Below are 22980 nucleotides of genomic sequence, written 5' to 3' on the forward strand. Positions count from 1 at the left end.
TCGGCGCGCATGCTCGCACAGTCTTATTCGACTTCGTCTGCGTTGGATGTCTTTTTTTTTTTTTCTTAAATTCAACAAAAACCAGAACCGGATTCTGTGATCGTAACTTACATTCGATTATACTTCGTAATTTTTGTCCGTTGTGTCTATTTTGCAATTCGATATTTAATGAAAAACTAAAATATATCCGCAGCACTGCTTGTTCTTTCAAACAACAGATGCATCAGTTGCTAGTGTGATTACTTAAAAAAAAAAAAAAAAAAAACTACACGCGCTTCTTGTTTTTGTTGAAAATGAAAACCTACATAGGGAGTTAGCAATGGTAATTAGAGTTTTTACGATAATGAGCGATTAAATTCGAAGACCGTCATTTTACAGAATAAATTGCCGGTAAAAAGTGACGAAATACTATGTCAACCTTGAGTGTGCAAAAGAACAGTATGGGGAATCGATGCTGACGTGATACAAGATATCGAGAAGCAAAAAAGCAAGATGATATATATTATATATATATATCGAGATGTAAATTACGCAAATTTCTTTACAAAAAACCGAAGTGATAGTAAAAATTAATTTAAAATGTAATTGTTTATTAAAAATTCTCTTGTATTTTTTTTCTCCTGACAAATGCCGAGAGGAAGATATTTGTGTACGACATAAAATATTAATATAAATATTTTGTTTTGTAAATTTACGCGTTATTATACAATTCCATACCGTCTTTAGTTCTTGCAAGTGTGACAATCTTAAGTTACTTTTGATAATTGACTATCGCAGACAAGTTTGATTGAGATATTACTCAATTATTCTGGGTTGTTTACGAGCTGCATTTACGTCGTATCGTTTGAAAATCATATATCACTCGCGCGGCAGATGCTGACTGGCGATATTCGCGAGTCTCCTCCATTACGATATCTACGCACTTGCGCAAAAGTCTAACCAGGCACCAACGCAACGCGAGTCCCGAGCAGCAACTCGCTCCAAAGATCAAGACTGTGCAACGCGATCTCTCAAGCCTCCCTTCCCTCTTCTTTCATCCCGCCTTAGTCTTTCGTGCGATACGAAACGGTTTGATCGCAATTCGACTGTTTCATTGCAGAGGACATTCCAATACGAAAAACTACGTTATCTCCGATCACGTGGATGTCGCGATACTACCCAGTGAGGTCATCAGCGCTGTATCGACAGGTGAATGGGCCCGAGATCGACTCAACTCGATCCGCGCGAGCGTCCTCGAGATAGGTATTATTCCGCGATGACCTAACCGCAGCAACGTTCTGCGATCCCAATCTGGCCGCGACAATTTCTCGGATTCATTTATTGCGAATGTACTTCGACAAGTTACTGATAAAATCTTACATCACACGTTCTCTTTATATTGCACAGTATGAAAGTAACGCAACATATTAATCACGTATATTTTTTTTAACAATCTATTCCAATTGCGTATCATAAACATACAATTTTCATAATAAAATTAATACGTCATTTTTTTGCACTATTTCTTTACCAACAACTTTTTATTTAAAACAAAAAACATTTAGATTCTCTGATGCAACATGCAAATTAAGTTCGATAATTCAAAATACTTGTATTCGCAGAAAATTCGTGATCAAAATTGCAAGGGGAGAGACTCGCCGAGAGCGGAGCGAACTCGAGACTCGGGTGCGCCCGTCTCAACGCTAACCGGCGACGTAGCCGGCAGGTGCGCGTACCCGGGGCACTGTCGAGGTCTTTCCCACCCCGCGTCGCGCGTTCCCTCAATGAAACGCGCGTATCTGACGAAATCGCGAGCTCGGAATTAGTAAAGTGTTGCGTTCGCCGCCGCCGCCGCCGCCGCCGTCGCCGTCGCCGCGTGTGTCGAAACGACACGCGCGATTATATCGTCGCCGATGTGCGCGAGAGCACACCCACACACACGCGCAAACACACACACACACACGTATACTACATCCCGCGACCTCTGTAAACGGTATGGTTACTAGATATCCTTCGGTAAGGTCAAAATGGCGGAGAGCCCGCGATTGTCGTCGCGCGCGCAACGGCGATATTGCGGGCATCGTTTGCATTAATAGCGCGCGCAACCAAACGTGACGCAAGCCCGCGAAATAAATTGCCTAATACCGTTTAGCTCCGCACCGTTTGCGATTACATCGACAAAAATGCCGATTGAAAAGCCGAATGATATTGAATATTTCCCCTTATGCCTTCTCCTTCTCCTCCCCCCCTCACTCTCTCTCTCTCTCTCCATCCTCTTTCTTTATCTCTCGCCCAGCATTATCCCCCTCCTCTTATTTTGCAATATCGAACACTCTCCGGTTATTGAGATTGCTGGCAATATCATTCGAGATTACTTTTCCGGTGTCGATCACGAGAGAGAAGAAGACGATCTTTCAAAGTGAAGTGTTTTTGCGCGCGTTTCCTTTGTCAAGGAAACGAACAAAGAAGCTATTTTTCGTACGCAGATCGGCTGCACTCGGCTGAGATCATACCGGATTTAGTAGTGTATGCGTCAAATCGTTCATTCAACGCGTGAATATGTTCATTCAGTGTAAAATGGCACTGTTGACTCAGTGTTAGCAAATATAATAAGACAAGGAAAATTTCGAGACTCATGTTCCTCGCGCGTTCTGCGTTGCGAGACAAAGTTACTCCAAAAATACAAACAATTTTGAAAGACTCGACTTCAACCGAGCTTCTATTAATTCACTTCGAGTAAAAACTCAAGTAAGAAATTCTCACACAAAAACAAAAAAAAGTGTGACATTTAATACAAGTTATATATATACGTAAAAAAAAAACAAAACAAAAAAACGGAAACGATCCCTTTAAACATTGCTCATAATTCGCGTGATGCAAAAGTGACTGTCCTCTCTTTGATACGAATCTCACGAATGTTTCTTTCATGACATCACTCAACCATAGCTTTATCAAGAGAGGATTACAATCCAGATCCGCGGAATCGATTGCGAAATGCAAGCTGGGACCCGACGTTAACCGGTTTTTTTTGTGTTTGTCACACGCGACGTTTTTATAATTGATTGGTGACAATATCTGCGGTAACGCAACAAAGTGCAATGTCAAAACTTCCTTATAAACAAATTGCACAACTATTAACAACATAACTCGCCTAATTTGGATTAACAATCTTTTGAAAATCTTTTGTCTTCAATTTAGTAAACTATTTTAGTAAACTACAATAAACATGAGATACAGCGTTAGGATTAGCTGATGAGTCACGAAACTCGGAGTTTTTCTCCGGGAGTTTTTTTAAATTACCTGGATGTGTTAGAAATTAAAATTGCAATTTCGCGATGCGGCGAGATATTTCGACGGGAATAAAAAACAAAAATAAAAAAAAAAAGAGAGAAAAGTGCGAAACTCCGAGAACGCGACTTATCTGTGGCATCGAAAATAAAAATTTGCCGAGTAGGAGCGAACTTAAATGCAACACGGTTAAGTCAGACTGACTGTCGCAATACAACCACGACAGATATACGCCGAAGGCGACATCGCGATAATACAGTCGCGATGTAACGAGGCACTGCACTTTGCACTGGAGTCGCGCGACATAATTCACAGAGCAGATTTCGTAGCACACAAGCACTCGAGAGAAACGCGCTGCGCTACCTCTCGTCGTTGCCACCCCGAAACGTCGTGCATCATCCCCGTTACGGTGCCGCACGGTCGATAGCGCGTTTCGTGCGGATCAGACGAGGAGGGACGGACACACGGCGCTGAATCGCGAACTGAAATTTTCTCTCATCAAGGAAACGCAAACTCCCGGGGATTTTACCTTTGTGTTTTCCTTTCGTCGTTGTCGCCGTTGTCGTTCCTGAATCGGTGGGTAGGTTGGTTAAAGACGATTGGACGTCCGCGCGAGCGGCACCGCGGTTCGAGGTGGTGATCCTTGTCTTCCCTCTTGTCTTTTTTCTTCGTCGTCTATTTTGTTGGCTCGCTTCTCGTGTTGGTCGCTGGCGTCACGTCTCGACGGACGCGACGCTCGCTTCGGCTGTTTGGTTTCGTTTCTGAGGCGCGGCCCGCGGAGAAAAAGATTTTTTTTTTTTAAGACTTCGTCTCCCCGATAAAAAAACTCTCTCGGAATTGAAAGAGAGCGTCGCGAGAGGAAGAAAGAGAGCGTTGCGCGAGGAATTACGCGAGAGGAGAGACTCGTGGTATCCGCGCGACGGACGGTCCAACGTTTTGGGCCGGCCCACCGCTCAGAAACGACGGCGGCAGCAGGACAAGCGAACACAGACCAACGGTGCCATTGTGCAGCTGACAACTGAGATCTGGCGCTGGCGGGCGAACGAACGTAACCGCCGAACCTAACGTACGAACGCTTCGCCACTATTCGGTCGTTCTCGTGATTGGCGGAGGAGGAGGGGAAACGCGCACGTTCGGCTAACTTCGGTTCGTCTCGGTGTCTTGACAGTCTCGGCGAGGCCGCTCAAAGAACCCGCCTTTCCACACCATTTCGTGATATAATCTTATCCGGCACATAGTATGTATATGTTCTCTTGAATGATATGTATGTATATGTGTAATTGTATAAAATGTTAAATGTTTTTTAATTCGATTTATCGCGAATGAGATTAAAGAAATACGGACATATACGACGGGATATAGATGCAATCTTATTAAAGTACCGCGCACACTTAACCAAGTAAAATTCTTGTGCTATTCTGCGAATATTTCTTCGATTATTCGCTGATCTTGCTTAGGAAGTTTTTACATTATCGAACACTATTACGTGTTACCGATTGTAAGTTACAGTTGAGCTCTCGGGTCCTGGCTATTTTAAAAAGTTTTTGGCTAGACTGTCGAATGATACAGTAGTTGCTAGAGATTGCAAAATGTCGTACACGTTGCGGCAGAGCACACGTCGATTCCGAAAGAACTAGTTACCTTCCGTGAGGTCATTGGTATCACAACACAAGATGGAAAAACACATCTCTTGAATCGCCGGATGATGTTACATCATACTCGCGTTGCTCTGTTGTAACACGTGCTACGGATTACATGAAATGATTTTTTGTTGTCACAGACTCGCTGAGTGACGCGCGTTAAATTAATGAAAAATTGACATTTGCAAAAAAACAACGGATGACGAACGAATTAATCGCGAGGCACGTTGAGGTAAGAGCGTTATTCATTATCATCTAATTTGTTTTAAAGAGAATAACATAACAAACACCACGTAAAGAACGCCATTGGGCGATCGAAGCCAGTCCACGTGCAAGAGACGCTACTGGCCATCTTGATTACGTAGGTATACGTGGACTCTTTGAACCGCGACACGCGGTCGTGTATCAAGTCGGGTTTATATATATATATATATATCGAGTTTTAACGTTCGTGTGTGTACGTGTACACGATAGCGTAGTAGGAAAGGAATTTGATTTTTTTTACCTGAGGCGATTGTGTGTAAATTTTCGACAGAATTTAAATTGCGTATTTTGAATAGAAATTAATTCGAAGCGACCATTTAAAATTTCAAGTACGCGCGAGATACATATCTCCGGTTTCTATTTCAAAAAAATATACGTTATTTAATTAATACCATTTTTAATCGTGGAAAAATAATTGTCGAAACGGTTAATTAGAAGTACAATTGCGCGCGGCACGTATTCTCAAAAAACCTGAGTGGTGTGTGTGTGTGTGTGTAACTCTTTACAAGAAACAAGATCTCTGAAGAGGTTGTCATTTCAACGTGGACAATGTGCCCTTGACCTACCTAACCCGTTCTTCGTCACGGACGAGGAAGAAAAAAGAAAAGAGGAGAGAAAAAGGGAGAAAAAAAATAATGAACAATTGCGTGCGCGCACAAGGGCTGCACAATCGTGACTTGCATTTTCAATGATTTTTTTTTCCACAATTTCGCGAGATTGTTAACGTGTAATATTCGCGACCGCGAGATGTACATTGAATCTAAAATTCTCTCGTCGAAATTTAAAATGAGCTATTTAACACAGTCAAATGCGACAAATGTATGTGTGTGTGTGTTTGCGCGATGATAATCAACGATATACGTAGTATATACATATGTAATTCACTACGCCGGCGTACTCGGAAGGTGCACACGCGGTGTGTGGCGGACGTGTGTGAGGCCACGTATATTGTTACAAACGTATGTGCAATACGTGTACGTCTTTTCCGAAGGAAGGGAAGATAAGAAACACAAGCGATATTATTACGCTCTCCGGATCACGTTCGAATCAGACCAGACTTTCGGCCGGCGGCCGAAGTTTCCAAATCTACTTTATACGCACATCATCCGGACACCGGATGTTGGTCAACGCCGTGACTGCTTCTTTTTTTATCGCGCGCAATTCCGTAGGAGCTGGACAAGCGCCGACGAGCGATACAACCAAGTTTAGGAGGGGCAGCAGGGAGGAGGGAAGACGCGATGAATATGGAGGACGCGTTGAAGATTTAAATAAATCGTCACCTGAGGGTGATCACTATGTGAGACTTCCCATGAACATAGAACAATCTCCTCAGGTGACGAGATACAGCGACCGATAGATACCATCGGTACAGTGGGACGAGCAACGAACTCTCACAGTCGCAACGTGACTGATATCCGTGAACGCTCGGCGTTATGGACGATTGGCTTACACACACACGACATCTGTGATGTTCGTTACTCGTCCCACGATCTGGTCAGGCTCCGATCGATACTCGGTGAGAAAAGTCCGCGTGGCATGTGTTGCGAAGCGACAAGCGATCTCAAGCTTGGACGCAACGCCACATGCAATGCAATATTTTTCTCATGATTCGAACGTACATGTGCGAACGGTATTGTATTTCGAGACAAACTTGTCGCATTGCGTTATGTGCCACGGAGTCTGTACCTCCCCAGCTTTAAAGTACACCACGAAAGAGATACGGAAAGTCTGTGCTCGATCTGCGCTCGTGTTATCGTCATTTCGACAGCTTTATCGTCAGATGTTTGTAAATATAATAATGATTTAGCACGAATATAGTTTACACGATATCGTGTGTAAAACGTGTACGTGTGCATCGGTCGGGATATTTTCGGTTTTATCCGGTTTTTATTTTCGTGGGAAACTCATCACAAAAGTTTTACCTTTCGTTCTTAATTGTGTAGTATATAATATATATATATATGTTTTATATTTAAAAAACTCTCTTATTGTAAAAGACTTGTTGTTTTCAAATTTCTTCTCTGATAACGTCTCGGATATATATAGAAAAGAACGCGTAATGTACGATGTTATTTCATCAAACCCACATCCTCATACGCAACTGTTGCGACAACCGTTGATTATGTCGTTCGAACAAAAAAAGTTAATAGATTAATAAATATTGATTGATAAAACGCAATAAGATTGAATCCTTTACTCTCGATACTCTGACTTGCGATAACATTTAAACAACGTAAATAAAAAAAAAATACTTAGTACTTAATAATTAATTGTATGTGAAAAAAACACGAGAAATTACAGAACTACATTCTTATTGTTGTTATTCGAGACGGAATAATTGTTAAAAATCCACAACGCAATAATTTGCAACATTGTACAATTCGCTGTGACATTGTCTCGTAAACATGGTTCGCGAAATTATCACCGGGCAGGCAATCCGCAAAACTGGTTTCGTTTTTTTTTTTTTTTTCCACGAGGAATGACGAAACCACAGTATATCTTTTTTTTTTTATGCACTTAACCAGTATTTTTAGTAACATTTAAATTTGTGATCTCTCGATATTTAACGACATTCGCGGAGATATTTCGTCATGCGCATCGAGCCGATTGACAGTAAATCGATTAGCTTGTATTATCGGGCGAAATTTATTTTTCACAAGCGGAATGTATTCGTGACAATTGTTTTCTCAAGTACTTTTTTTCTTTATAAATGTGTATGTTCAAATAGTTTTAGGATTACGAACACTTCGACTGATTGCGCAGCACAATAAAAAACCTCAAAGTTTTATTCGCAATCTCAATCACAGCTCCTTTGTAAAAAAAAAAAAACCAAAATGTAATTTATGTGTTGGTTTGTTTTTTTGTAATAATCAAACTTGGATATTTTCAGAATAATTTCGAACATAAATTATATATTTTGATGTAAGATTAAAAGTAAAGTTACGGAAAAGGGACCAAGAATAGAGTCTCTAAGGAACAGTCTCCAAGTACGACTTTCGGTGCGTTACCGATTATTTTCAATATGCTGTACTTTGTTCCGAAGATAGCCTTGAATAGCTTCTCGGTCGTAAAACTGATAATATACAAATGTATAAATATGTGTAGAGTTGATTCTAAATGATTCAATTTTTTGTTTAAATTTCTATGTCGGAAGCTAAATTCTATGACTAGGCGCGTGATGAAAGCAAGTAGAAATAATGGAAGTTGGAAGTTAATAGTCTGTAGTCTGTTTTTTTGTCTGATTAAAAAATTCTAGGAACTATAACGTACATCGATTTTTTGACTTTATCAGCGTCAAAAAATTGATTTAAAACTTTTTTTAATTGAAAAATATACGCAGCAAGATCTTGTAAAGTTTCGTTAACGATTAAATGTAAATAACAAGCTATATATTATCGTCACTCATGCACCTCCGCTTGCCACGATTCGGTCAGTAGTTATTTACGCGCCATGACTACAGATAAATTAGTCATCGAGAAATATGCGGAATCTCGCTCGGTGATTGGAAAACAATGGAAGAGACTGGCAATATAGAAGGTGGAAAGAGATCCTTTCGCTTATCTTTTACATGCTTTACGAGTATACTGTTGGTGGTCACACATTGAACATTCTCCGCTGATCAGTACTTCGTGTTTCTTTTGACAGATAATCATTTATTTTTTTTTATAATAAAAGTAGAGTTTAAAAACGCTTAAAAAGCACTTCTTTTATTTTAAATGATGCACAGTGTAAAAATGTAAAAAAATTCATGAATTTTTTAAATTTATTTTACATGAAATTTTTATCAAAAGCAGGAGAGTTTGGCTCACAAGATTTAGAGATGTGTGAATTTAATCTCACCTCGTCGCGATATCACAATATATCGAAAAAATATGAGAAATCAAATAAGAGAGACAAAACACACTTAAGACAAAAGAAATATGCTCGAACGATTTAAAAGTGTATTTTATATTTCAAGGACACAAAATTTTAATTTTGCAACTTTTGTACAAGTAAAATGGAAGAAGATATGTAACATATATAATAACTTTTAGCAGAATTTGTTCGATTTTCTTGAGCATTATCGTGTAATAGTTATAAATATTTGACGATATTTCATGTTATTTCCATTGTTTAAATACCTGCTTCTTCAATTTCATTTGTATTTTATCTTTCGGTAGATTTGCTTCCAAAAAAATTAATAAGACATTATTCTTGCTAAGTTGCGTCAGCTCTCATAAAGAACGACATGAACACGTGATGTGACGTAAATGTCACGTTAGTAATGTAAATTAAACATTTTGCCTTGTTTATATTAGATTGAGATTGCGTAATAAATAGATTCAAAAAGTATTCTATTTCGTTTTATATATCGATCAAAAACACTTAATTCACTTTTATATTGACGAAAAAGAAAAAAATCTGTAAAAAAAGTATACTGATCCACTTACTTGAAAATAAATTATTCCACTTCACCGCGCATACTATTTGCACAACAAGTGTGCACCGTACTTTTTGTAATCGTTTAGTCTTTGCGAGAAACGCGGGTTGCGACAATTTAAGCTTTTTCACTACCCTTTTGTTAATCGCGCATACATCGTCACGCTATCTTCATAATATGTTGCACGATTTAATGTAACTTTCCATCACGGTGTAGTCCAGTGACTCCGCGATGTGCAATAAACAGCCGGGAGAATGCAATCGCACAAAATTGTCCCATTTCACGTTGCCGCTCGTGAAATCATCGTTTCGCCAAGAAACCGGATGTCGATAATCATAGATGATTGTGCTCATCGCTTCTTGTGTGTACCTTAACTGGTCGACGCGATTAGACGTTTCTACGAAATCGCACAATTTATCGACGATATTTTAGCAATAATTCTTCCTTCCCTCTTTTGAAAGTATGTGCATAATTAATCGAAATTTAATTTCTTTGAATTTAAAGAACGTAATAAAATCACAAATCGCAAGATAGTTCATTTTTTTTCTTATAAATAATTAAAGATTATGGAATTTAATAATTTTCTCTCGTTCAAAAGATAATAAAATAAATTCAAAACTCAGGCGTGGTCATTTTTTTTTGACTGAATTTGTTCGAGCCATTTCTTATCAGTGTGTGTGATTCATTGTTTCAAGTATGCAAAAATCAATTGAATGACGAAGACTTTTCTCGAAATACTCTGTATCGGAAATCATGCTCTGTTCCGCTGGGAATACCGTTTCGGAATTATAGTTGCGAAGAAGAAACGCGCGCACGTTATTAATGACGGCACTGTTATCTGTCCCCGATATGAGACTGTTTGTGCCGCAAACAGGAACCGAAACGCGGAAGTCACAGCCCACCGACACAAAATTATGCGCTACTTCCTCCGATAAAGAGAGGCCTTTTCTTGCTTGAGAACGAAGAAAACGCAACTTCGACCGATTCATTCGCTCGATCATTTATTCAGCCTGTTGCCTGAATAAAAACGAAGAGAGCGCGAATTTTTTATTTCAAAAGACAGATGAAAAATTTCACCTCGATTAATTTCAGAGATTCGGTCATTTGCACAACAAAAAGCGGAGAACGCACACACGAGCGCATTAATTATAAGAGACTGGTTCGCGTCGTCGGTTAATTTTATCCGCGACACATTTACCTTGACGTATACTTAATTTAAAAACTTATAAAAGTGATTGCGACAAAAGTGGGCGGACAGAAATTTGCGAACTAACAAGACTTTGATATTGAGCGTCTTACAGACGGATGTGTTGCATTTGCATTTTTTGATCAAGTAGATCGATACGATTCCGAATCGCGCGGTTTGTAAAAAAGCTAACGGAGATTACAATTGTTTTAGAAAACCTCGAGAAGCTGCAGCCTCGATCGAGCTCGATCACAGCTCGACAACGGTGGAGATTGTGAAATTCGACAATGAAGTCAATCGTAACGTAACGTTCATTCACCGTTGGCTTTCTTGCGAAGGACAACGTCGCGATACGCACGATCGACCTTCGAGAGGACACGTCCTCCATAGAGTACGTTGATTTCATTAATTAGACACGATTTCAAACGAGGACGCTTATATCCGACAAAAGCTTATAAAAATACCGCGAAAAGTCTGCATGCTAAAAGAAAAATAATTTATTTCGTATAATTCGAATTCGCGCGAGACAAAATAAATAAAATAACATATGTATTTTAAATAGAGTTAAAAAAGAATATTGGTCAATATGGCGAGCTTATATACGTATATATGTATACAACGTCCAGACTTATTGTTAGCGGCGATCCAGCATTTCGTATGATATCACCACCTTGTATACGGTTGAGAACCGGACAACAAACAACAAGCCAGCCTTGCGTGGAACGTGCATCGCGTGCAATTTGTGAAACGCGCGCGCAAAACTATCTCTACCTACCTACACGCCGTGAAACGCTTTGCGCCTGCAGAAATACCGGTCTAAAGTCCGGGACGAGGAACCGACGAAAAATTCACCGAACCGGTTCGCCGGCTGTTTCGTTTTGCGCCCTCGGATATCTCCGAGAGAGGAAGGGGAGATGAGAAAAATCAACTTATAAAGACCGAGACTATCGCGCTGTTCTCGTCCCGCGAAACGAGACGCGATCTTGAGAAAATTCACTAGCGGACGCGAGGATGTTGTGAATCCTCCTACGCGCGGAGCGCGCGGAAACGACATAATGGAAAGGAAATGCCGCAGGAAGGAGATAAACGAGCAGGAGAGAACGCAAGCCTGTCTCTTGTTCGTAGACTAGTCCGAAAACGGGAAACAACACGTCACGCGTTCGTGGAACGAGCGGATGAAAAATTAGATGAAACGTGACATCTCTCTGCTGTTATCGGGCGACACACAAGATGTTACAACAGAGACGCGTAAAATAGAATTTCGTAGAAATGTATCAATTTATTAAAGATTTTCAAATAAGAAAAAGTGTACACATGTGTGATGTACAGGGTGTCACACGTTAAGTGCCGTTTGCTTGGTAACTCTTGAACGATAGAACAAAATGATAAGATAGAATTGTAAGGACACTTTTAAGTGTTTTTTTATGTAAAATATCACTGAAAAAAATTTTTTTTATCTTTAACAAGATCGTTTTATGCTTTTTATGGAATGTACGTTTTTTTTTATGGTCTTCAAAGGCACATTCTTTTTTTCCTGCATTTTCACAATATCAAAACAAAGATGTAGCATTCCATAAAAAAACACGAAATGATCTTGTTGAAATGACCTTGAAAAATTGAAGATAAAAAAAATTCTTTTTTCACGGTGATGTTCTATACATAAAAAAAAAGCATGATAAAAGTGTCTTTTTCCTATCACATTTTTTTCCTGTTACCTATTGTTCAACAGTATATCAAACGGCACTTATATATTGTGGGACACCCTGTATATAGAACTTCGTAGAAATTTGTGAGATTAATCTTAACAGTCACAGCTTTTAAAAGTGGAGAATAAAAAAGCGCGCTTGTAATTAAAATAAAGGAAAAATAAAAAAATTATATCTGAATCAGAAGAATAAATTAAATCCGAATTGATCGTATTAAATATTGCTTATACATGTATTGTTTTTTTAATAATTAGAAATTTAAAAAATACCATGTTTACGCATACAAAAACATTTTCTCTTATTTTTTATCGTCTTTATTTCTATCATATCTTATTTGCGTAATCATTTGGTAACATTTCTCATGTTGTCGCGCTTTCTCTATTTTTGTTTTTATTTTTTTCACTAAGTTTTGTATACATTTTCATGCGATTGTGGCGAGATTAAGTCGAAATAAAAAAGATTTGAATTTGCCGTCCGCCTTTTTTAAAGTCATTCTTTCGTATCCGTAGCAGCTGTTTGACGACAATACGCGAGGAAATACGAGCATTACGACGCCACCTCCCGAGCATAGAAACGCACCTCCTTTCTTAGATTTTTCTCGTCGCAAAACAAAAAAAAAAACGTTCTACCTGACTGTGCGAGACGACCTGCTGCACGACCTGTACAGCTTATTACTGCACACAACAGATACGTAACCGACTAATTTCCGAGCAGGATACACAAAGAGCAAACGGCAGAATTAAACATAGGCACAGGATGCGGTTAATAAAAGCGGGAAGCGAATAAAAAGACGTTACCGCATTTACATATTTACGTTGTGGTTTTTAATCCCCGACTTTCTTTGTCGTTGTCGTTTGAAAAGGATAATGTTTTTTCCTAAAATAAACAAACTTTTCTACGATAAAAAGTGTGAAAGAAATTTCGTGCTGTAATATCGATTTCTATTATGTGTATGTAAATGAATAATTGATATTTGCGCCCTGCAGAAAATTTGTTTACTTTCTGTTCTAACGTATGGATTCGATCTTTTGTTCGAGAGAAGAAAAAGTTCGCGTGAATATTCCAAAGCCGTTCTTCTTCAAAAACTGTTTTGCGTTCGTTTTTTTGTTTTTTTTTCTATTTAAAAAATAATTGCTCTCATATGTGGAATGACTACTTATGCAAGAAAAAGTGTATGCGCACGCGGGCAACTACAGATAACGCGCACTTTAAATCCGCGTTCCCACTGTCTAAATTGAGACGGTGAAAGGTTCTTTCCGCGCGATGATATATTAGTTAAATCAAATTAATGCAAATTATACGACGCGCGCGATAATAAATTAAGTGCACATATTACGAGGGATATGCAGATAATATTATACACTATCTTGTTGACAACGTTCTTGGAAATAAATTACGCTTTGATGATAATATTATATGTTAACAGGTTTTCTTTTACTTTTTATACCGTGTTGCTTCAAATTAATCACATTGTTTTTGATTTACATAATGATCTAATAAGGTTTACACACATATATTTTGGATATACATCGTAACGTACACATGTTTTTCTTATTTGGATGATAAAATACGATATATTAAAGTTTATGCAAGTACCTTTTTTCTCGATCTTTTCCTCTTGTATCGACCCAAGATAAATTTTCACTTCTTGCACTTCCAACAAATCTACTGTGTGTGTGTTTTACATGTAATGCTTCGATTTCATTTCCGGACTTTGTTACGAAGGATCACAAGCTCGACGACTGCGAATGTGCATTGCGGAACGTGGTTTGTGGTGCAAGATCGCACGATGACCTCGGTGACGTCACGACGTCACGCCGTCGTGATTTCTAATTCGACAAAATATACAGGATGACGTATCAAAGTGAATATGACGTATCTTTGCGCGATATTACGATAAGATTCGCGCACAGAAGCGTGGAATGTGTGTGTTGATCGCCGACTCAGCGTGTATGTGACAAATATATATGTATATATATAATATTTACGTGAACGTGCGCGCACACTATATATATCTGATGTTTGTACGTACATACACGTATGCGATATATATGTGCCGGCGTTGTATGCGTCAATGCACACGGCTGCCGAAAAATCACGTGCAATCTATGCGATCGCGAAGGAAGGACGCGCGCTAATCAGTGACGCTTGGTGTATCAATCACACGTTTGAGAACGCATGGAGAAATACTGAGTGATAAGATGTTTCTCGAACATGTTTGCGAGAACTGTGGCAAGAGTTATATTCGCATTAAACTTCTTTGATCGCGTATTTTGAAATACGACGATTTTTTATACAGGCATTGTTTAAATTCTTAAACACATATCGCGCATGTTTTCCGTATTTTATACGTATGTACACGGAAAAGATTTTTGCCCCGCAAGAAAATTAGTTAATATATGGCCAGCAAGAAAAATTTGCTAAACTTATTAAATTTGACATTTGATGCTTTCGCGCTGATCCTATTAAATTTGTTGATCTGCTAAAACATTTTTGTTAGTGAGACAAAAAATTAGTGGACTTAGCCAATATCGTCACTCCCTACGTATAATCCCGTAACTCCAAAACGCAAATTTTAGAGGAGTGCAGTTTAAAAGTTTAAAGCTTCATATAGTTTCCCTAGTTAAGGGATCTTTCGGTTTTAAATTTTTACCATACTTATGAATATTTTTTTTTCGGTGACCATAAAGAACATGACTTTTTAAGCGTCACCATGCAATAAACTGAAAATCCGGTATGTGACACTTATGTAATTATACGTAGGGAGAGACGATATTTCCTGTTGACCGTATAATAGCAAAACTTTTTTTCCGTATATGCTTATTTTATTTGATGCTCGCCACGTATCTTCTTCTTTTTATGTAATGTTTATCTCTCGTGATCTAGATCCTTGAAGTATCAATGCTTATTTTTTCAGACATAGAGATGCCATTTGCATAGCAAGGCACAAAGCTGCTCTCATCCACATCTCGACTTGCGTCATTTTTCTTCACGCTAGTCCGTCGCTATACACGTAACACAATCGCATACACAACCATGCAATATAAACTTGCAAAACACGTTGCTCGTGGACAGCTGCAAAGCGTTTTGTACAATATGTTTTAGAAATATTGCGACTACTTACTTACTCGTAATATTTTACACGTTAATTTTAATAAAACCTGTGGAAGTTAGTTTTCAAAAAGATAATATAAGTTAATCAATTTACGTGTAAAATTTCTATTTGTAAATATTATCGCTTTTTCTCGTTATTATACGATGCGAATGGTTGAATGTGCGCGTGTTGCGTATTAGATAGTAAAAATAATTCTTTTACAAAAAAAATCCCGAGGAAAACTAATTTTTATATCAAATCTTTCTTTTCGTTCGCGTGGGAATATCGAGAATATTCCTCATTAAACAAGAAATATACGAAACAGAGTTGATATATGCGAATCAGAGAGTTGGCTGATTAATAATTCATCTTACTAAGGACCTGTCACCACAATCAATAGAGAATGAGAATCCTAATCGTAGACAGTAAGCTGACGATTAGTTTTTCGTCTAATTGATGATTAATTTCTCGTAAACGTCACGCGTATTAGGACCATAAATTAGCTAATTAGGCTTCAAGAATACTAATAGCCGACACAGATTTGTTTCTCAATTAGTTTTACAACACGTGTTTCTCTCTTGAGTGATGCAATTCTTCTCTGTCGCAACAAACACGTATATTCTCATGTACGTTATCATTTATCAGGTTTTTAATTTCTCGATGTGGGTCTGTTTTTCGTCCTCTCGGTCTTGTTATTTGTTTCTTGACAATCGAATTTCACAATTTTATTACAACACAGTTAATTGATCTTCAAATTTATAAAAAGTTTGAGAAAGATCTCTCTAACAGATATACATATTTCGTAAAAAATTATTCACTGGATATAAGCGCGTATAAAGAATCGAACTTGACATCACACTTGTTCGAGGTTTTCCTCGGCTGCGATACGCGCATAATCATAAATCTCCGTCGTGACGCGTATCCTTGCTTGGATGACCTAGTTATACGCGTTTAAATCCCTCCAATCTTCGAACACGTATATAGAAATCACATTTATCGAAGGCCGACGCGAGCGAATCCTCGGCGATCTAATCGTAATCAATACATCGACCGTTAGCGTTAGATTAGAACGGAAAAATACAACTGGTTTTAAATTCAGCGCGAAAATTGATTCTTCAACTATCCCATTTTACGGTAACGAAAACTAGTAAAAACAAAAGCGCAAAAGTTAATAATTTTTTCATATAGTTTCAGCTTTCAACCCTTGGAGTTTACCTTGTACTAAATATCGTCTTTCTCGGATTCGTTTAACGCGTGTGTTTCTCTCTCAATATAAGTCCGACACGTAAGTTTTCAAAACGCTATCGTTATGTCGAGAATAAATCGCGTCTTCAAGTCAATCAAGTCTGCGAAAATGTCAACTGCGTCGTTTTCTTCTGCGCGACACTTTTATCGCGTGAATAAAAAAATCGCGAGATGAGTTACCGAGAATGATAAGTGCGCATTAATAAAACATTTCGGCGCGTTCGGGTTCATTCGAGAAGAGAAAGAACAAGTTTTTCGACGAGTATACAAGTTCAAACCGGAATGACGCGACTGACAATGAGCAATAAAAATAGTAAGAAGCGGCTGAGCAAACAGATTTCGACGATACCGCCGATGAAGTGGAATTTCTTAAGGCCACGTCCCGGAAGTCGCGTCATCCGCTATACGATCCGCTTCCGGCACCGGACGCTGCACAAACGAATTCCAGCGAGATACGTAAACTTCGTTGTGTTACGAAGTATCAGAAATGAAAATACTTCTTCGCAAAAGAGGAGAATTCGCATAGAAACAAAAATTTATTAACTAACACACTTTTTAATTATAACCGGATTTACGTCCCCAACCAGAAGAAAGCGTCGTTAATCAAACTTTCGCGCCGTTTATTCTCCAAAAATATTAAAACTAACATATAGAATTTTTTTCGTGAACTTTAATTGTATTGCTCTGATCGTAAATCCGGTGAACAATGTTCGATATTGATATGATTATCAAACGGAAACAAAAACAAGAATATAAGTTTGTGAAATACAGATTTCTTAACAACAACAATTTGATGTGTAATTACACTGCATGTCTCGTTCTTCTCAATAATAGTTTTGTGATTACGCTTGTCACACCCTAATGTCACAACGTTCATCGAACGATCGAACGAGCATTCGGCGGACTTGTTTGATCAGTTTGATTATCTTCCAGAATTATATCGAAATGATACACAGTTCTTTTTTTTAGACAATGAACAGGTACGGAATACTAATGTCTTAAACAACGTTTCTGAAAACCAACGTAGATTGAATTATAGACGCGTTTATGAATGCAGAATGAGAAGGAAAGAGATTTTCGGCGGAGATTTTGTCCGATTTAAGCTCTTTCGAATGCCGACAACGGCGTATGTGTAACGAACTGTATTTTATTTAGATGTTGCGAGACAAAAATTTACATCATTACTCACTTTGTGACATCGTAATTTGAATATAGCTGCAGAAATGTGACACATACTGGAGAGTCTTATGTACAACTAAAAAAAAAAAAAATGAAAAAAGAGACACACCCTTATTTAACTCGAACGATAGTATAGGATTAAGTTGTCTGCGCCCGGTTAATTTCACGGACGACGTGATCCCGACCGTGTGTAAGATCGAGAGACGCACGCACGTGGCACGCAATCGTTCGCGAAGCAATATCGACCCGATATTTTTCACGATAACAACCGTATACCTTCCCGGATACGCCCTCTTTGATTTCCCCGCACCTGTACACGGTGCGCTCGCCATTGTTGCGGGAATCCGAACGAGATGTCCCCGCGTAAGTACGTGCGTCTCCCCGCCGACGAAGGAAACACGAAAATCCCGGAAAAAGCGGATTCACCGTGTGAATGGGGATTGTGAACTGAAAAAAAAAACGACGAATGAATGCGCCGGATGCGCGCGTTAGCGGATCGCTTTTACGAACAACTTCCTGGGTTGTAGTTTGCTTTACCCGCTTTGAGAGAAACTACTGGCTGCTGTTGATCTCTCATCGTGGCGGAAAAGAAAGGGGCGAAAAGGGCTCGCGCAGCTGTTCCTCCCCGTGCCATTGACCGATTTCCAACCGGTCAGGCGCCATAAAAATACTTACCCCCTTCACTTCTTTAATGGAACACACGCGTACAATACGTGTTATCGAAAAAAACATCCAACTGTAACTAGAATATCTGGTATTCTATAGGTCTGTGTGAAATGTCTCTCTCTCTCTCTGTGAAATTCAAAACTTTTCGTTATTTTTTCTCCCACTTATTTCGCGTCGAGTTGCTCTGTTTCAAATTCTGCCTCAAGTCTTGTTTTTTTTGTCGAAAGAGAATCTACATATCTGTCTGCTATTTTCGCGTGTATCAACTTTTTTTTTTTTTTTTTTTTTAACACAAGTAGAGACGCGAAACAACATTCGGAAGTTTCTGCATTTCAATTTAGGATACAGGTCGATTAAAACGTTTACGATAAGAAACTTATTAATTTTGTTACATAAAGATTGCGTTTAGACGGACGAGCTCACTTTACACCTTGTTGCGAGACGAAAGCCCGCCTCAGGATTTTTACGCTCGTTGCCCAACATGATGGCAACCCGCAACATTACGACAGAGAATGCCCCTAGGCGTTCCCTTTCGAGATCGAAGACCACGTTTAATTTTAGATGACTAATCGCGATCGCGTCATTTATGTGGCACATGTGACGACACACGTGAGTTCATTGTCCCGTGTCGTCACACGCTTTACCGAAATGCTCTACGTTTTCGAGAGAGTGCACACAGCAACTAATTTCGTTTAATACGTTAACGTGTGTATGTGTGTGTGTCACGTTTCGCAACGCGTATATAACCTTTTGTGTATTTACATTGCATAAAGAATGAACCTTCGGTAGTTGTAAAATTTTAAATGACGTAACGTCGATCTGTGTGATATGTGAAATAAAGAACATGAGAGTTTTTAAATATTAAAATTTTTCGAGATACGCGCTCGTGTTGACAGTGTTGATCATATTTTTATACAGACGTATACATCTATAAACACGTTGTGCAAAAACAAATACAAGGATTCTCGTCTCTCGTATATATCTCGCAATAAAATATTAAATTTTCAATCCTTAAATGCGAGAAGTCGGAATTTCTCTAATTGTTAAGGCGCTTTTTTTCAGCCGGCAATATGCGCGTCTGTGACGCAAATGAGGCCATATAGCAGCGCCAATGTCACTGATGCAATCCGCACGCAGATGCATACAGGCAGGTCACGATATTTATTACAATCGGTGATAGAGAGAGAGAGAGAGAGACGCTCATTATCTCAAGCAAGAAACTCGACGCGCTAAATCGCCCTACAAGTCCGGAATTATTTGGCTAATTACCGCTCGGCTCCGTAATCGGAGCAACGGCTTGGCGGAGTAATTAGACACAAAGCGTTATATCGCCTCTGTCTCCCCCACGCAGCCCCCCTTTCCGACGATTACGACTAACGCTGACAAAACGATTACGCAAGGGCGTGCAATTCCTTCGCTGCTAGAAACGCAACGCGCCTACGAGTTCTCACGATAATGAGAAGAAAAGTCTTTTTTTTTTCTTTTTTTTTTTTGAAATCCAATCGCCCGCTCGTATTTCGATAAAGTTTACCCGATGACGCGATGAATGTGAAGTAATGTCGGTGTGTGTAATTATGAAGTAAATACACGGCCGCGGAGCGTGCCCTCACGATCTCCGGACCGATTTGGCAATACACACGTACACAGGTTCAAACGGATTTGGCAATGAGAACGCAACAAGAAATCGAAGGACCGCCCGCTGTGCCGGATTCAATATTTTGTCGAATCTTCGACTTGTAAAGCGGACTTTGAGCTGTTATCTTATTGTTATTCGCTACGTGACTTCGCGGATCGTCTTTCGTGAACAAAAGAATGGCTTTCGGACACGTGTCTCAGATTCTCTGTATTTTATTTTTTTTTTCTCTTGAACGTTGCTGGTACGTAATTCTCGCCTGGTTATTTAAATAGGTTTGAAGAGATTTTGGGTCACAGAGTTAATCGGTTAGAAAACTGACTAGACTTCGTCGCGTTTTTTTCAACACAGTAACTAAATACATAAAATTAATAGAAGTCACGTGTTTAACTACGCCAATATAAATGTGTTAGGTACTCACGACAAAGATTGAAAAAAAAAAAACACGAAAAAATATAAAAAAATGTGCGATTTGCACGTCTCTCTCCTTAATCGCGGATTATTTCACAACTAAAAAAATTACTCAGTCTTTTTTTTCACTTCTCAATTACAGATTATTTCACAGCGATTATTTTCCATGCTTCGTCGTCTCTCGATCGAAGGCTGCGGTTATTTGGGTCGCGGACAGCGGCGAATTATCCGCTCAATTCTTCCGCTCTTGGTAGGTTCCCCTGACCTTATCTCTCTTTCTCTCTCTCTTTCTCTCTCCTCTTCTTCCCCTGACACTCTTTTAGCCTCTTTGTCACCCGTTAGCATCGTCATTGTCGTCGTCATTGTTGAGCGCCGTCATTTTACTCTCCTATTGCAATATCATACGCAACATTGCCACATCTTTTTGTGTTGTACATATATATACATATGTATATTTACTCGCTAGAAATTTATTTCTGTCAAATTGAATTGCTCTTTACGTCAAGGATTTGTTTACAATTTTGAGATCTATTTCTGTTCTTCACACGTCTAAGTGGCATTACCTCAACAATTACTCATTCGATGATTTAAGTGTAATAATAAAATATCATACGTGTATATTTTTTTTATAAATAAACAAAAATAGTTTAATTGAATATTTTAAATAAGGGAATAATATAAATAAATATATTTCTGATATAAAGAAATATTTGTTAATCGAACGCGACAATGTTTTTCAGATTTTTCCACGAATGCAAAATGACGGACAACAATATTAGCGGCGAGAATGAGAGGAGCGACGAGAAAACGGATCCGGGTTCTATCAGGCACGGGAACTTCATAAATTATTACCAATTCCATCCTGCGGAAGAGCGCGTGCGGCAACTTCCGCGTGGCGTGTGGCAGCGGCTCGCTTATCCGGCCCGGAAATACGCGGGTCTAGACGTCGGCTGTAACATCGGGGTAAGAGCGGCGGCGAGACGCAGCTGTCTGTCTGTTTGTGTCGAACTGAGCCAACCGAAACTCGGCCTTCGTGATCTGAAGCTACAAACAGCGCGTCTAATTTTGGTTGAGTTATCCTCTTTCAGGTATCGTTCGGCACAGCAGCAGGCCATCCGCTTCCGGAATCTTACATTCTTTGTCGTCTTCTCTTATAGACGTTTCCTGCACATGTTTTCGCTCGCGTTCTTTCTCTATTCTCTCTTTTCCACAGTTATAATTCGTTTTACTTAACAAAATGCTTCGCAACTGTCGACATGTTTTCTCGACATGTTTCATATCGACCTCCCATCAAGCGTTTAAATTTACACAAATCTGAAAATAGCAGATTTTATATTTAATTTCATTTGTAATCGTTCGTTTCGTATTTTGCAGGATCTCACGTACGTCCTGCGCGATTTTCTCGAGGAGGCCATGTCTCGAGATCAACCCGAAATTTCATTAATCGGTATGGATCTGGATCCGATCCTGATAGAGAGAGCGCGCGAGCGCAATCCGCGCCCGGATCGCCTGACCTTCGAGTGTCTGGACTTTTTGTCCGAAGATTGCGACAAGACCCTGAAGACGTATCTGGCGCGGCTTCATAAGACGCGATTCGACGTAGTGTTCTGTTTCTCGATCACCATGTGGATTCATTTGAATCACGGTGATGACGGTCTGGAAAAATTTCTGCAGAAAGCGTGCGATCTCGCGGAAATGATCGTGATCGAACCGCAGCTGTGGAAATGTTACAGAGCGGCGTCGAGACGACTGAGACGAACGAAATCGGAGGACTTTCCGTTGCGAAAGAAATTAAAATACACTGGCGATATGATCGGTCACATAGAGAGCATTTTGACGAGAATGTGCGATTTTCAAAAAGTCGCTGTTACCGCGGCCAACAATTGGGGACGCACGCTTTTGATTTACGAGAGGAAAAAAGCATAATTAATAAATAATATAATTAACAAGAAATCAATAGACACAGTATTATTAGAAACGCGTTTGTAATAGACATTGCGGATACTGGGATCAATTTTTTATATATTATAATGATATATAATAATAATAATATACTTTATATTCATAAAGAAAAATTAATTAATTGAATATTTTACACATCTGATATGCAAACCAAGCGTTCAATGTGAATTTTTGAAATTAATTTAATTTAAATTTCTATGTGTATTGCTTTGCACATAATTTAACAACTACGTTAGGTTAACATTTACATGTATATCTGTGTCGACTTCGCTACTTGTACATTATCACGAGATTTAAACTTTGTTGT

The 22980-nt window shown here is 39.0% G+C and overlaps 2 protein-coding genes across 14 annotated transcripts in view; one reads left to right on the plus strand and one right to left on the minus strand.

Annotated features, from left to right (window-relative positions):
* The window catches only part of LOC109855302 (tribbles homolog 2), a 37251-nt gene that overhangs the window by 11251 nt on the left and 3020 nt on the right, over positions 1–22980 (minus strand). Inside the window, exon 3 of one of the 5 annotated variants that reach the window (XM_020429404.1) lies at positions 14080–14312. The exons of 2 other annotated variants lie outside the window; for them this stretch is intronic. The gene's annotated coding sequence lies outside the window, so the exon portion shown is untranslated. Of the gene's footprint in view, positions 1–3279; positions 3742–3796; positions 4288–14079; positions 14313–22980 lie in introns of those variants that run through there. 2 more of the 5 variants (XM_020429402.1, XM_020429407.1) reach the window with 2 other exon arrangements.
* Positions 718–22714, plus strand: LOC109855303 (probable RNA methyltransferase CG11342). Of its 9 annotated transcripts, none has more exons than XM_020429409.1 (5): positions 718–1188; positions 10991–11168; positions 20854–20961; positions 21452–21674; positions 22086–22714. In XM_020429409.1, the coding sequence occupies exons 4-5, from the start codon at positions 21471–21473 to the stop codon at positions 22635–22637; spliced, it is 756 nt and encodes a 251-aa protein (XP_020284998.1). In that variant the 5' UTR covers positions 718–1188; positions 10991–11168; positions 20854–20961; positions 21452–21470; the 3' UTR covers positions 22638–22714. The 9 variants fall into 9 exon arrangements, with proteins under 9 accessions (XP_020284998.1, XP_020285006.1, XP_020284997.1 ...); XM_020429408.1 differs by lacking the exon at positions 718–1188 and adding an exon at positions 1975–2727; XM_020429410.1 differs by lacking the exon at positions 718–1188 and adding an exon at positions 4406–4504.

Source organism: Pseudomyrmex gracilis, unplaced genomic scaffold (genome assembly GCF_002006095.1).
Source record: "Pseudomyrmex gracilis isolate BER0280 unplaced genomic scaffold, ASM200609v1 scaffold_86, whole genome shotgun sequence".
Classification (NCBI taxonomy): Eukaryota; Metazoa; Arthropoda; class Insecta; order Hymenoptera; family Formicidae; genus Pseudomyrmex; species Pseudomyrmex gracilis.

Bases quoted from the DNA above. Each gene is read 5' to 3' on its own strand.
- LOC109855303 (XM_020429409.1), top strand. From the start codon at position 21,471: ATGACGGACAACAATATTAGCGGCGAGAATGAGAGGAGCGACGAGAAA. The intron at 21,675-22,085 runs GTAAGAGCGGCG...CGTATTTTGCAG, and splicing joins ACGTCGGCTGTAACATCGGG to GATCTCACGTACGTCCTGCG.